General features: G+C 44.8%; 6 protein-coding genes across 6 annotated transcripts; 3 read left to right on the top strand and 3 right to left on the bottom strand.

Annotated features, from left to right (window-relative positions):
* Positions 1-70: 70 nt before the first annotated feature.
* LOC117137615 (periodic tryptophan protein 2 homolog) lies at positions 71-4,152 on the bottom strand. The gene is made up of 10 exons (XM_033299140.1): positions 4,042-4,152; positions 3,877-3,989; positions 2,554-3,819; positions 2,159-2,498; positions 1,948-2,093; positions 1,744-1,891; positions 1,448-1,682; positions 1,221-1,382; positions 653-869; positions 71-591 (listed from the first exon to the last, which is right to left on the bottom strand). Exons 1-10 carry the CDS (start codon positions 4,057-4,059, stop codon positions 387-389), a joined length of 2,850 nt encoding a protein of 949 aa, XP_033155031.1. The 5' UTR covers positions 4,060-4,152; the 3' UTR covers positions 71-386.
* A 232-nt stretch (positions 4,153-4,384) lies between these two features.
* LOC117137621 (pre-mRNA-splicing factor Syf2) lies at positions 4,385-5,275 on the top strand. Its single transcript, XM_033299152.1, has one exon. The coding sequence runs from the start codon at positions 4,487-4,489 to the stop codon at positions 5,165-5,167; it is 681 nt and encodes a 226-aa protein (XP_033155043.1). The 5' UTR covers positions 4,385-4,486; the 3' UTR covers positions 5,168-5,275.
* A 222-nt stretch (positions 5,276-5,497) lies between these two features.
* LOC117137623 lies at positions 5,498-6,105 on the top strand. The gene has a single exon (XM_033299154.1). The coding sequence runs from the start codon at positions 5,545-5,547 to the stop codon at positions 5,968-5,970; it is 426 nt and encodes a 141-aa protein (XP_033155045.1). The 5' UTR covers positions 5,498-5,544; the 3' UTR covers positions 5,971-6,105.
* LOC117137620 (proteasome subunit beta type-5) lies at positions 6,053-7,128 on the bottom strand. Its single transcript, XM_033299151.1, has 2 exons — positions 6,896-7,128; positions 6,053-6,833 (listed from the first exon to the last, which is right to left on the bottom strand). Exons 1-2 carry the CDS (start codon positions 7,040-7,042, stop codon positions 6,132-6,134), a joined length of 849 nt encoding a protein of 282 aa, XP_033155042.1. The 5' UTR covers positions 7,043-7,128; the 3' UTR covers positions 6,053-6,131.
* Positions 7,129-7,236: 108 nt separating this feature from the next.
* On the top strand, positions 7,237-11,153 carry LOC117137616. Its single transcript, XM_033299141.1, has 4 exons — positions 7,237-7,422; positions 8,076-8,138; positions 8,205-8,630; positions 8,686-11,153. Exons 2-4 carry the CDS (start codon positions 8,079-8,081, stop codon positions 10,981-10,983), a joined length of 2,784 nt encoding a protein of 927 aa, XP_033155032.1. The 5' UTR covers positions 7,237-7,422; positions 8,076-8,078; the 3' UTR covers positions 10,984-11,153.
* Positions 11,154-11,356: 203 nt separating this feature from the next.
* Positions 11,357-13,602, bottom strand: LOC117137622 (deubiquitinase DESI2). Its single transcript, XM_033299153.1, has 5 exons — positions 13,437-13,602; positions 12,967-13,150; positions 12,591-12,899; positions 12,217-12,305; positions 11,357-12,150 (listed from the first exon to the last, which is right to left on the bottom strand). The coding sequence occupies exons 2-5, from the start codon at positions 13,102-13,104 to the stop codon at positions 12,069-12,071; spliced, it is 618 nt and encodes a 205-aa protein (XP_033155044.1). The 5' UTR covers positions 13,105-13,150; positions 13,437-13,602; the 3' UTR covers positions 11,357-12,068.
* Positions 13,603-13,756: the final 154 nt, after the last annotated feature.

Raw genomic sequence — 13,756 nt, 5'->3', positions numbered from 1 at the left:
CCTGTAGTTCAAACAGCGCACATCAGGCAGAATTTTTGAAACTATAAACATATATATATATATATATTTGTTAAGCTAAATCGAGTTTATATTTGATATGGAAATACAAACACAATGTAAATACATTACATCACTACTATATATATTACATGCATATATTTATCTAGGATTGTAACTGCTATACCAAGTTAAGTTTATATAAATATCTGTATTCTTTCCATTTTTAAGTTATGTTGTTCACTCAGCTAATCGTAGTTCAGTGAACCCTCTAACAATGTTATCGAAAAGCTTTAAATTTATTCTTAATAAAAGACAAGGCGCGTACATCTATCAAACAAACTAAGCGTCGATTTAGATAACAAGGAAATAGGTGGCAAAGCTCCGATTCAAGCCATCTCTTCTTCGGATCCGCTGTCGCTCTCCTCCTCATCGCTAAACTGCTCCTGTCCATTTTCGTCGTCCTTCGACCTGATAAGTAGCATTTCCTCATCACTATCTTCCTCCGTCGCATTGGGTTTGCCCTCGTTTTCCTGCTCCAACTTATCCGCTCTATCCAGGAGTACTTTCAACGTGTACTTGTTGTAGTCGCAGCTGAAAATATCAAGAACTTAGTGAAAGTTCTTCTTTACACAATGTGAAAAAGTATACTCACATTTTGTTAAGCATTTCGTATTTCCTCGAAAGAACCTCGTGCAGTGCCAGCAAGCCCGTGTGCTGAAAGACTCCATCTTGGTTTCCGTGTTTGGTCAGCAGACAGCAGCTCCATTGCAGATAGAACTCTATGTGTGGCGTGGACTGGAGATGACGGGCCAATTGTTGCAACAGTCGCTGGGCAAACTCCGGCGACAGATCCGCACAAACCAGTTCGACTGGAAAAGCGAAAGGAGCAAGGACTCAATATGCATGCAATGCAGACACGTGCTGCCATAGCTGTTTACGGCAAGCCATTTGCATGTACTACCATTATAGTTCGTTTGCAAACGGTATTGGAAGGGGTTATTAACCAAGGTGAGAGCTGGGGCGAGGACCTTGAAACTGTTTATTAACACAGCAAAAGTGCAAATTTGCACATTCGATCGGAGAACGGAGTCAGGGCAAGTGGCGAACGCCACTACGGCGGAGTGTGTCGCCGCTATTTTTAGTCGCGGCAGCGATGAAGGTTGCCAAAACTGACAAGGACTGGCCCCTGAATGCAGCAGGCGATTTAGCATTTTACTCACCGTCCTTATACGGCACTCGCTCCAGCACTAGGGCAATCAAATTGGGCTCGTTTAGCTTGAGGGACATGACCAACGCCTTGGTGTAATTCTGCTGCTTGAGGGACTCGTGGACCGCTTTCGGCGTAACTTCCAGCGAGAGATCAAAGGGATCGAAGACAACACCTGAACAGAAAAAATAGGTAGATTCAATATTTATGGTAATCTTAATAAATCTTAGTGGAACCTACCCTTATCTAAGGCGTATATGCAGAGTCCTTCAGTGCCAGCAGCCGCAAATGCCTGGCCGGTGGGTGAGAACTTTACGGAGAACACCCTAACCTCTTGCTGGAATCTCCTGGATGACATGTCTCCCCGTTGCACGCCCGGCAATCGAATAGCCACCCTTCCACCCTCCAGCTCTTCACGTTCTTCCACCAGAGCCATGTTGCCAAATTCACTTAAATGTTTCCGACTGATAAAGTCCTGTAAACAAAATAAACAGTGAGTGCAAGGATATGTGTTTAAGATTTCCTTGAGTACTTACATTAAGTCCATCTAAGCTGTGGTTTTGTGTGATCTCAAATTTCTTCAATAGTATTGCCTCCCTAACATGGTAAATGCATATGTTCGCAGACTTTCCAGCCGCCAGTATGCACTCACCATCCGCTGAGTACTCGATGGTGGAAAAATAACTAGCAAAAAGGTAGTTAATATATAAAACTTATTTCAAATATAAGGATCATCTTACTTTGCCTGAGCATTTTTCCTCGCTGTTATAATATCGGTTTCCAGGCGCCCTGCGCTCAGATCATTACGACCCTCTATAGTAGCAACTTGGCCAGCAGATTTGATGTCGAAAATGGTTATATTACCACTGAGAGTGGCCACAGCGATCTGCAAGAGTTTAAATGCCACATGTACTAAAGTAATGTCGAACGAATAATGGAGTGAACGCATACCTCTTCACCACTAGGACTGAATGTAACATTTGTAACATCTGAAACAGCATCAATAGTTTCGTGCTCGCTGTTGCTCTCGAGGCAGTTCCATATCTTGACGGTCTTGTCCCAAGATCCAGACACCAAAGTAGATGAAGTAGCCACTGGAGAGAATGCTATGGAAACTACGGGTCCCTCATGGCCACTGATGATCTCCAGCAGCTTTCCTGTTTTAATTGACCAAAGGAAGATGTCGAATACGTCCTGGCCGCCAGCCGCAACTAACTCGCCAGAGTAATCCACAGCCACACAGGAGAACTGAGCAGGATTCGGTGAGGTGAAAGTCCTGAAGTTGCGGTATCTAAAAAAAGGAGCAGCATATAAGTCCATACGATTGAGACCTAAGCAAAACCCACCTGTTGACATCAAAAGCACGCACTGTGCCGTCTAGGGAACTGCTAACCAGGAATTTCTTGTTCCTGCTGAACTGTATGCCAGTTACTCCACTTGTGTGCTCGCTGAAAGTAACAAAACAGAAGCTGCTCTGCGTGTTCCAGAGCTTCACCTTTGAGTCCTCACCGCCAGTGGCGATGAACTGACCATCCGAGGAGTATGCAATGCAGGTCATTTCGCTGCTGTGTCCCTGCTGCTTCATTATGTATTGCTCACTTTGCCACTCCCAAACCAGAAGTTGTCCAATCTCTCGGGAGGCCAATGCCACCCAGTCACCAGTGCAGTTGAAGAGGGCCGCCGAAATGGGATAGTCGGAGATGCTCAGCGAATGAATCATGTTCACGTCGGGCAATTCGTAGAGGTAGAAAGCTCCGGAACTGAAGGCTACCACCAAAACCTTGGTACGAGTGTTGTAGTTTGCCGCGGTCAGTTGTACATCCCGCTGCTCTTTTCGCGGCTCATCGGCCAAGTAATGACGAGTTATTTTCTTGTAAAAGAAGGGGTGACCCTTCGTCTCGTCCTCATTTTTTATATGGTTGACATCTTCGGCATCCTTGGACGATTCTTCCTTCAACGCATCCTTTTCCACCACATTTTCAACGTCATCTTCTGACTCATTATCAGATACTGCCTTCTTTTCCTTCTTCCTTTGAGGGGGAGCGATCTTTGGCCTTTCAGCATCCTCTAAATCCGAGGGAGCCAGGCTGCATTCCCACAAGCAGAGCTGACCATTGCGGCTTATGGTGTTCAAGTGCAAGCTGTTCGCCTCGAAAAAACAAGCCACAATGGCATCCGTGTGGCCACTTAGGTTATAGGTGCGGAAGTTCTTTGTATAGTTGATGGCAACGATTTTGGTGGAGCTATCCCGACAGCCGATTGCCAAAAGTCGAGAGTCCGAAGACCAGTCCAGCCAAGTGACATCGTCGTATCCACCGAGGAATTTTCGGCGGAGGACGAAAGGATTGTACTCCCCGGTGATCTCACCAGGTGCACAGAATATTAGCACTACGTTGTGGACAGCGACGGCAAAGAAAGCTCCATTCGGACTAAAGCAGATGCACTGTACGCCCGTCTGGAACTTGTGACGATGTATCACCGTACAGGACATCATGCTGATGAGCTGCGCTTCCCCCCTTTCATTGACTGCGATCAGCAGACTTCCATCCGGGGAAAGAGCTATGTTCGTGTAGTTATATCGCGATTCCAGGGACAAGGTGCGCGATTTGTTGCTGCAATAATATATAAAATCTATTCATGAAGTCCTTGGATTTGAAATGGTAACTCACTTTTTCAAATCGTAGACCGTTATCCTATTGCCAACCGGACTGATAACCGAATTGCCATCCGGTGTGAACACCAAGTTTCCATTACGATATATTGTGCCCAACAGGTTGGAAAACTGTGAAATCAAACATTAGCAATTTGTAGTAATAACATATGACACAAATTACTTTGTAGGAAAACTTCATATTGCGGCGGGCTTTTAGCTAAAACCACGAGCTAAAATATAAACAAAAACTCCCGCACGTGTTGAGGTAAACAGCACATGAAGTTGGAATTGCACTAACGCTTTCTTAAATACCGCAGCACAGTATATACCATAACGGTGACAAACATCGAATAAGGCAAATACTAAGCAACGTCTTTATAAAATAATAATTAATTTTTAAAATATTTCATTGCTGAAACTTTAATTTGTTTGATTGCTTGTTATGAAATAATCACTTTACATTTACGTTAGCTGTCATAAGAGTTGTTCACTGTACTACGCTCCGAAACAGATGTTTTCACTGGTGCTGCCAACGCGTCCCAAAACCGACCAAAATAACAAAGAAGGGAAAACAACGCATTTTTACAATTTCTAAAAACTAAACAAGTTTTTAATATAAATAACCTATGGAGAAGACCAAAACGGCTGCGGAAAAATTGGCGGAGCGCAAGGCGCGTTTGCTGGACCTGCACAAGAAGCGTCAGGAGGCGCGTACGGACAACCACCAGGAAGTGGTGGCAGAGGACGCTCGCAAGAAGCTCCCCAAGAACTGGGAGGCTCGCAAGCGACAGGCGGAATGGATCCTAGCGGACGACAAGGCGCGAGCGGAGGCACAGGCAGCTGGCAAGGATTACGAGCGTTTAAAGCTTTTGGAGGTATCCGCTGTAGATGCAGATCGCATTGAGAAAAAAAAGAAGCGTAAAAACAATCCAGATCTTGGTTTCTCCACATACGAAGCACAAACAGCCAGACAGTACAACCGATTGGTCAAGAGTATGCCTGCTCGCGATTTGGAAAAGTACGAGCGCCAGAAGGAGGAACTCGGAGACGCCTTCTACGGTGGTGCACACACCACTTTGCATTCGAGGACGAAGGACACTCCAGGTGCTATTAACAAAATGGTAACTGACCTGGAGCAGCAGATAGAGCGCCGCAAGAAGTACTCTCGCAGGAGGATCTACAACGACGATGCGGATGTGGACTTCATCAACGAGAGGAATTCCAAGTTCAACAAAAAGCTGGACCGCTTCTACAGCGAGCATACAGCCGAGATCAAACAAAATTTGGAGCGGGGAACAGCTATTTAAGTTTAGTATTTGATAATTTTATTATCCATAAGATCAGAGTTCAATTTTTGTACGTATAATTTTTGCAAATTCAATAATAGACCGTTTACATGAAATTCACCTACAACACACAATCGTCTAATTACTTACACATTAAAGTTTTAACGTAGTTCAGTAGATTAAAAAGTAAACTTATTATTTCAACAATTCATTTTGGATAAGATGTCCACATTGTAGCAATTTTTGTTTTTATTTTTCCAAACCCTTACGTGAAAAGTTCTGTAAGTATTTTTCTTATATGTAGTTCAAGACATTAAAGAAAATGTAAAATTACTTATGAAGCGAGTTGGCAGCTCTGTTTCCAAGAGCAACACACTTATTTTTAAACTATCGGAATAATGCAGCAGTTTAGTGCGCGGGAGAAATATTTGGTGTCCAACACCTTGAACTGCTGGCCCGTGATGCTGCAGGGTCATTCCGTGCTGATCGATCTCCACAACGAGACCTCCGTGGCCGGAATCATCGATGTAGCGGATGGACACATGACCTGCGAGCTCACCCATGCAGTTTTCATCGATCGCAATGGTGGTCAGCACCCCTTTGATAACTTCATGGTGCGGAATCGTATGATCCGGCAGATCCATATACCTTCGTACTTGGATGCCGAGCAGGAACTTCGAAGCGCAATGGAACGGGGAGTCCTGCGAAGAAAGCGAGTGGAAACCAAGGGCGGAAAACGGACATTCAAGCAAAAACGAGCGGAAGTGCGACACAAGGAAACATTGGAAATGATCTCGCAGCAGAAAAAGAATAAGGAGACCTAAACCTAGACCAATAATACCTACATTTATACTATTAACCCATTAAAGCCAAAAAAAATGGGCCCAATCAATTATACACAAAACATAGTCTCTAGCACGTTTATTTATTCCAAGAAATTCAAACGTATACAAACTGAATATCTTATATTCCCTTAATCCAAACTCTACTTAGCGGCCTGCTGCTTTAGCTGCTCCTGGTACTTGTAGTGCAGCTCCATGCAGTCGGTGTTGGAGATGTTGACCCAGCCGTCCTCCTTAATGTGATACACGCGAATGATACCACCGGAGTAGGCATCCCTGAATGTGGCATGGTAGATGGCGCGACGTCCCAGCTCCTGGGCCTCCTCGTCCTCCAGGTCCCAATGGTAGCCAGAGTCCAGGACACCGTAGGCGTACAGCGATCCACTACCAACGGAAAAAAGATTGCCAGGCGTGCGAGATCCCTCGGAGTCCACATAGTAGAGGCCAGGACCCCGCTTATCGTAACCGGCCAGCATCATGCCCATGCTCAGACCCATTCCCTTGTATTCGTGGGCAATGTTGGCCATTATCTTGCTGGCGGCGGCCACCGAGATGCGTTCCTTGTTTCGCAGCTCGTGCAGGCGGCATTCCTTCGAAAGGACCCTGTCCCAGTAAACGCAATCGGCTGCGCCACCGGCCAATGTGCCCAGCATGAACTGATTGATCTCCACGATCTTCTTCATCGACTGGGAGCCAATGTACGATCCACCGGTGGCACGGGAATCAACAGCCAGGAGGACGCCGCCCTTGAACTTGAAACCCAACGTTGTGGTGCCGTGATCGAAGTCGATTTTGATGCCGGTCTTGTCGCCATTGGCCTGGATCTGATTAAGGTTGTGCAGGGGCTGAGGAAATCGTCAAATTTTTAAGTAAATTTCCCATGAAAGTCAGCTATTTAACTACATACGTTCTCGAATGGCGGAGCAGCGAGTGTGTAGGGATTGGCCAGATTGCAGATAATCCCTTTTTGCTCTTCCTCCACGTCCGCCGATGACCAGGCAGTGGGCCGCATGTACGGAGCATTCGATATCTTGCAGATTTCAGCTAAAGCCATTGTTAAAGCTCCTTTAAAAACAATTGGAAACGTTGAATGCGAAATGCCGATGACAAACAAAATTCGTTGCCTACTTGTAGAGTGACCGTATTTCGGTTGAAGCAATAATACAGACTATCGGCTTCATCGTTAGCTGCCGCAGGTACGGCAACGCTGCTCGAAACCTGTTGCCAATTTTGCCTGTGATTGGCTTTCTTTTAGTCTCTTTTTAGGCCTGGCTTGAAGCCAAATTAACTCTGGGCGTTCCATCAATCGTTGGCCAAATACTGCAAAGTCGGGCACTGAACAATAGTCGAAAGGAAACATGTGTAAATACGTGAGAGTGGCGAATTGCAATGCGTAAATTGTGGTCCAAAGACGGGATTTAAAATTAGTGAAAAGTAAGTCGGGAATCGAGAAAACCTAGGCACACTTTAAACCTGGTTTTCAGGCCTAGAAATTTACTGTAATAGTGTTGAACGTTTAGGAAACCATATATGTTTTATCAATGTGTTATAATGAAAGACATTTGATCTACCCTCAAAAAGGTTGTATTTCAAATTACGAGTCCTTTATTTGTTCGTTTTTGGTAACTCCCACTTCTGTTTGTAATGACAATTACTACGTGGTTCGCCATTACGTGAGGCACACACACATGCGCATACACGGCCAGAAAATGTGGGATCGAAGATCAGATTCATTTGATCCCAGGTCAAGTTAAGCTCTTTCGTCGTCAACAAGGTTATATCAAAGCATATAATTTTTCATATGATTTTGTTCAGTATAAACAATTCTAACGGTAATTACACTGAAATATATGATATATATTTAAATTTTAATGTTTAATCTTTAATTATGATGTTTCATTTTTTAAAGAAAAAATAGGGTTCTAATTCTAGGAACATTGCAAATAATTGTTCGCTATGTAAGAAAAAAGTCATGAATTTTTCTGGCTTAGAAGTGGGTAAAGGTTACTTAAGACAGGGTAAAAAAATAATGTAGATGAATAAAATGATGATTTAACAAATTTGATAAATTATAAATATTTTCGCAGACAATGCAGCATGGATCCTCCCGCATCCCGAAACAGGAAGCTCTACCGAATGCGATATCCGGGGTAAGTTAGGGCACTTTCCTGAACCCACCAAGCTTACACCGATGTAAAATCTTATTCTGATTTTAGCCCGACTCCAGCAACTGGACTTCGCTGCACGAGGCGGTAGCCGCCGGCGATGATCGCCGGGTGGAGGGTCTCCTGTTTAGCAATGCTGATCGACTGGCCAGGGAATCTGTGCAGGGAAACACCCCGCTCCACGAGGCCGCCAGTCGGGGGTTCAGTCGCTGCGTGAAATTGATCTGCGCACCCCCCACGCCACCCTCTTCCTCGGGGGTGGGAAAAGCAGCAAAGGGACAGAAGGACAAAGACAAGGATAAGAACAAGGGCAGGGTGAAGGTGGCCTACCAGACCATCGAAGCCCTACACAACAGTGCCCTGGGTATTGCCAACAACGAAGGGTTGTCCGCCCTGCACTTGGCCGCTCAAAATGGTCACAATCAGAGCTCCAGGGAACTACTGCTGGCCGGTGCGGATCCCGATGTCCAGAATAATGTAAGTGGGGGGCTCATATCAGTTATAACTATGTTAAAACAATCGGTTATTTCAGTATGGAGATACTCCGCTGCACACCGCCTGCAGATATGGACATGCAGGAGTCTCCCGAATCCTGCTCTCCGCCCTTTGCGATCCGAATAAAACAAATCTGAACGGCGATACCGCTTTGCACATCACATGTGCCATGGGTCGCAGGAAACTCACAAGGATTCTCCTAGAGGCAGATGCTCGGCTGGGTATTAAAAACGCACAAGGCGACTGCCCCATGCACATAGCGATCAGGAAGAACTACCGTGAAATCATAGAGATCCTGAACACGCCGAAGAAGATACGGAATCGCAAGGAGAAACACAAGGAGGGCGGCAGCAGATCGGACAAGGACAGAGATCGAGAAAGGGATGTGGTGGACAAGGGTATCAACTGGTCACCCTATGGCTGTCACTACTTTCCCGATCCGCGTGCCTTTCCTTCACCAAAACTGGAGACACTGCCCAAGGAACCACTTAAGTCGGGGGAGCAATACTTCCTGGATTTGGCTGGGCATATTCACAAGGGTCCGGTCAGCGTGGGCAACACATGCTATTGCGGTCCCTTCTTCCGTCACATTGAAAACAAACTGAATTGCAATCGAAAGAGCTTGAAGAAATACGTTCACAAAACGAAGGAACGTTTAGGTCACAAAGTTCAGGCATTGGCAATCAAGACGAACGATCAGATTGAACAGCTCACAAGAACGATGATCGAGGACAGATTGCGATGCGAGAGCAAGAGGCAGCACCTCAGTGAGTTCCTGCGACGAGGTGAACCTATGCGGTCCACCTTCGATCAGCAGAACAAGAGCTCAAGGATCGAAAGAACAATGTCCAGGTGCCGCAGTCTAGAGCTCTTGGAAAACAGCCATGAAGGTGGTAGGCTCACCAACTCACGGAGTGTAGATGTCCTGGAAGATCAGGCGGTAGAAGCTATAGTACACCGATCAGCGGAGGTCCAGCTGGATAGCGACAGCGATGAGGATTCCAATGAAGCTCGGGATGAAGAAGAGGCAGAAGTGGGTGATAAGGACCAGGTGCAAGAGGAGACGGAACCAGAGGAGCACTCGAAGTTAGATGAACTTAAGCTAGATTTCCTAAAAGTATCCGAAAGATTGGGAGTGCTTTTAGAGAAAACCACACTGATCATGGAAAGGGACAGCGAACAGGAGGGCAAGCAACAGCTTTCTTCCTTATCGCCACCTTATAATCCCCATCCAAGAGCGGAGTCTGCCCAACTTCGTGAAGATAAAGAGAGTGTTAATAGTCCTAATTTCGACGAGTACGCCAACGTAATGCGGCGCTATCCGAACTCCAGTGAGACCTCAAATCCCTCCCAGAACTCCAACAGCTGGGACTGGGAGGCTTCCCCCACGGGCAGCAATCCCCACCCGGATTACAATAAATACTACCAGCGCATTGGGAGAGGAGAGAACATGCTGAACTCGGTGATAAAGGCGCTTCGAAAAGATGCCTCCTTTACGGATCTGGGCAAAGAGGAGACGGCTGTCAATGAAACTGCCGAGGGAATGGGTGGCGACAAGCTGCTCTACAAGGAGCAAGCAAGCGAGGCGGCAGGTATCTCCAATCTGATGAAACGACAGCCTCTTTGCTTGGAAGACAACTATCCCGTCATGTCGAATTTATTTTACTCCAACCCCATCATGGAGTACGCCGAGGAAACAGAAGTGCGGCAAAATGGCAATGAAAATATGAGTAAGGTGGAGATTCGGAACAGTGAAATCAAGTGCCTTAAGAAGCCGAACGCTGGTCAGGTGAGGGATATGGTGGCCCAACTGCAAAACACCATTGACTCCAATCGGCAGGACTCCCAGACGGCACATGTGATCGCGGCAAGATCACACTCCCGCTTGAACAATAACTTCCATCACTTGGAGGGCACCTCTTCGAACCCTTCGCCCACGTATAGTATTCCCCACCGGAGTAGCGCCCAGTTTGGGCTGCCCGACAGACACATACCCAAAGATGCCTATTTCCACGAACTGCCCCACCGTCCACCGATTCCACAAAACCCGCAGAGAAGGCTGCACTCCGGCTACGTACCAAATCCGAGTCTCTATCGCAGTGAAGATCTATACGTGGGAAGGATTCCACATCCACATGCTCCGCCGAGACAAGGGGACTATGTGGATGCGGTAGCCTACAGGCCTCTGCAGTCCCCCACCTTTCAGGCCATTGTGCCGCCCCATTTTAATCATCGGCCAAGGAACTGGCCCCATCCCAATCTTCCATCCAATGAAATCGATCTGGACGAGGTGTCTGCCGTTGGCCTCTACAACAATGTCTCGAGTCTAGTTTGAGCTCGGTAATCTTTCAGAGGTTCCCATTGTACATAGCTAATCCCTAAATATTTATCTTAATTGTAATCAAGTTTTAAACTACAAAGAAAAGTTAACTTATTTCCAACTGATGCATCTAATCTGGAGGGTCTAAAATATATAAATATAATACAAAGATATATGTAAAACCATTTTGTTGTTTTTTGTTTGCGGAGTTTTGCTGAGTGCTTTTAAATTTTGCGTAAGTTATGAGAATATCTTATCCTTAAATATTTGGTTCTTCCACTTTTAACACACAAAAATAACCAAAATATTAAAAACTTTCCACCCCGCTCGTTTGTAAATCAAACCCAACCGAATGTTTTCGATCAAAATATATTTTTCTTTAAAAATGTTTAATAATAGTATTTATGCATGTGTAAATATCAGAATGTCAAGTACATATATTTATTGATAACAGATCATTTTGGTGTTTTGATAGACATGCGGCTTATGAACTCTGTAAAATTGTGTAAACGAAATCAACCAGGAAATCATCTCAATAATCGAGCTCCGATGTTTGGTGGGAATTCAAAAAAACCAAATCCCCACCGCTGACAAAAGTAAACAAGTAAATTGGGCAACATTTTGATATCGTTCACCAATATGTCTGCGGTATTGTTAGTACAATTTTAGCAAGTGCCTAATGATGATTTCTCGATGTCTTCGTAGTTAATTTAAAATTCTATAAATGACACTGCTGCTGAACGGCGCCTGCTACTTAAATTTATCGGCCACTTAATAATATCTTAATTCTGAGTAGTCATATTACAAATACAAATTACAATAGCCAATAATTTAGTCACTTCGCATGTATGTATAAGTATGTCTCAATGTAGGTATGTTCTATGTAAGTATGTATATGTATATCGCCTAATTTAAGTCTATTAATAATAGTTGTTGCTTTCTATTTAGGGGGCGCTGTTGGCTTGGAAATTTATATGACATGAGTAACCCGGCTTTTTTGCTCTGCGTAACTTAACAATGTTGGTCTCAGGACTGTTGTTGGATGTGAACAATGATCGCTTGTGTGTCGCCAAGTGACATATTTTCGGTCAGGTAACGTCTCAAAGGGGACTGTTGTCGGAGTCTTCGCGCTCTTGGATTGTGGTAATGCTTTGCTGCAAGGCATTCGGTGTCAGCCATTCTCTAAAAATCAACATAGAGTAGTTAATAATCATGAACGTGGCGTTTGTTTCACTTAGGAAGGCTTACTTTGGCAGACATCTTTGTAGAAATGGCACACAGGAGCTGAAATGCGCTAGACGATTGACCCAGCTGGGTATTTCTTGGCCGCAAAGTATCTAGAACGAGTAATTAGAATTGCAGATATAGTCAAATAAATCTTTTTGGGCTTGAAAGCTTTCATTTTCTTGCTCCTAAACTCCAATCGTTTGGAAGCATCTAATTGTATTGGCCTTACTTAAGACTGCCCTACTTTTTAAGGTGATTCACTACAAGAAGTTCTGATTGTAACTGGCAGTATCTGACAATCGGTGAATCATGCATAAGCACACCCAAAATATTGCTTGATATCTGTAAGGGTATTCGATCCACCGAGTGGAAAGTTTCCTCGATTTATGTCTCACCTGAGTTAATGAGCCCGAGAAGTGGTTGCAATTGTTGTTCATGAGATGATATCGGTCGCCTCGGAACTGATTGCCCAGCTCCTCGACGATTCGTCGCACCTCCTCGTACGTGAAGTCGGTGCAGCCGATTTGGATGCTCTGCCGGAACTGGAACTGATCGCCCAACTCGTCGTGATCCCGCGGTGAGATCTCGAATACCCCCGTAAACGGAAATGGATGTCCGCCGTATGCGAATTCGGTGCCAAAGGCTTCTACGCCGGAGTGAAATACGCCCAGTCCGATTGAGGTGGTGTACTCGTTGATCCAGTACTGCAAATGCAAGGTTACATTTATAGTTATGCGGTTCGGAATGGGCCATAGGAGTAAGCAAGCGTACCATATCGTAGACATTGAGTATAACAGGCTCGCGAGTACCCATATTGGATGGCAGGAGCTCTTCATTACCGATCTCGTCTTTTGGTACACTGAGACAGCTCGGAAACGACAGATTGCACGGCAATCCGTTGGAGAACATTGATTAAATGCGTCGTTGGTTTTGTGGGGCTCGAAGTATATGAAGTCTGCAATGCAGGGTCTTTGATTAATCTCGATTCACAAGCATATGCTGGTTAAGGGTATGTATATATGAATATATATCCACCGCAAAATGAAGACTTAACATCAACCGATTCTCATATTGACGGCTTACATGCATATATATTCCGCATATATGTGTATATAGCCGCGAGTGCGTAAGATACATATATCGTATATGGATGCAGTTACATACATGCATACATATGTGTACATATGTGCGTATGTAAGTTCGTCTCGGAAGAAATGTGTCATAGTAGGAGGAGGACTTACACCTGTTCAGGGCTATCTCAGCATCTCATTTTCCAAAACAGAAACTTAACAAATCATAAGGGGCCAAATTATACGCTAAAGTGTTGTTTTTCAACTTCCGCTTTTTGTTTTTAGTTTACACAAAATTTTTTTGTTTATGGATTGGTTTCAGAGTTGTCACTTGTGCCAAGAAGGTTTATGTTGAACTAGTTCGCCGATTATCGCTGCTCGATAACGATAAGCATGCTTGGGCTGAAAGCAGTGCATTTGAACACAGCATACAAAAGAATATACCTTAAAATCCCTGCGCCTTCCCACTACGATATCTGCCTTACACGTGG

This window comes from Drosophila mauritiana, chromosome 2R (genome assembly GCF_004382145.1).
Source record: "Drosophila mauritiana strain mau12 chromosome 2R, ASM438214v1, whole genome shotgun sequence".
Lineage (NCBI taxonomy): Eukaryota > Metazoa > Arthropoda > Insecta > Diptera > Drosophilidae > Drosophila > Drosophila mauritiana.
Note: the sequence above shows the minus strand (reverse complement) of the source record. Positions and strands in the feature narration are given on the sequence as shown.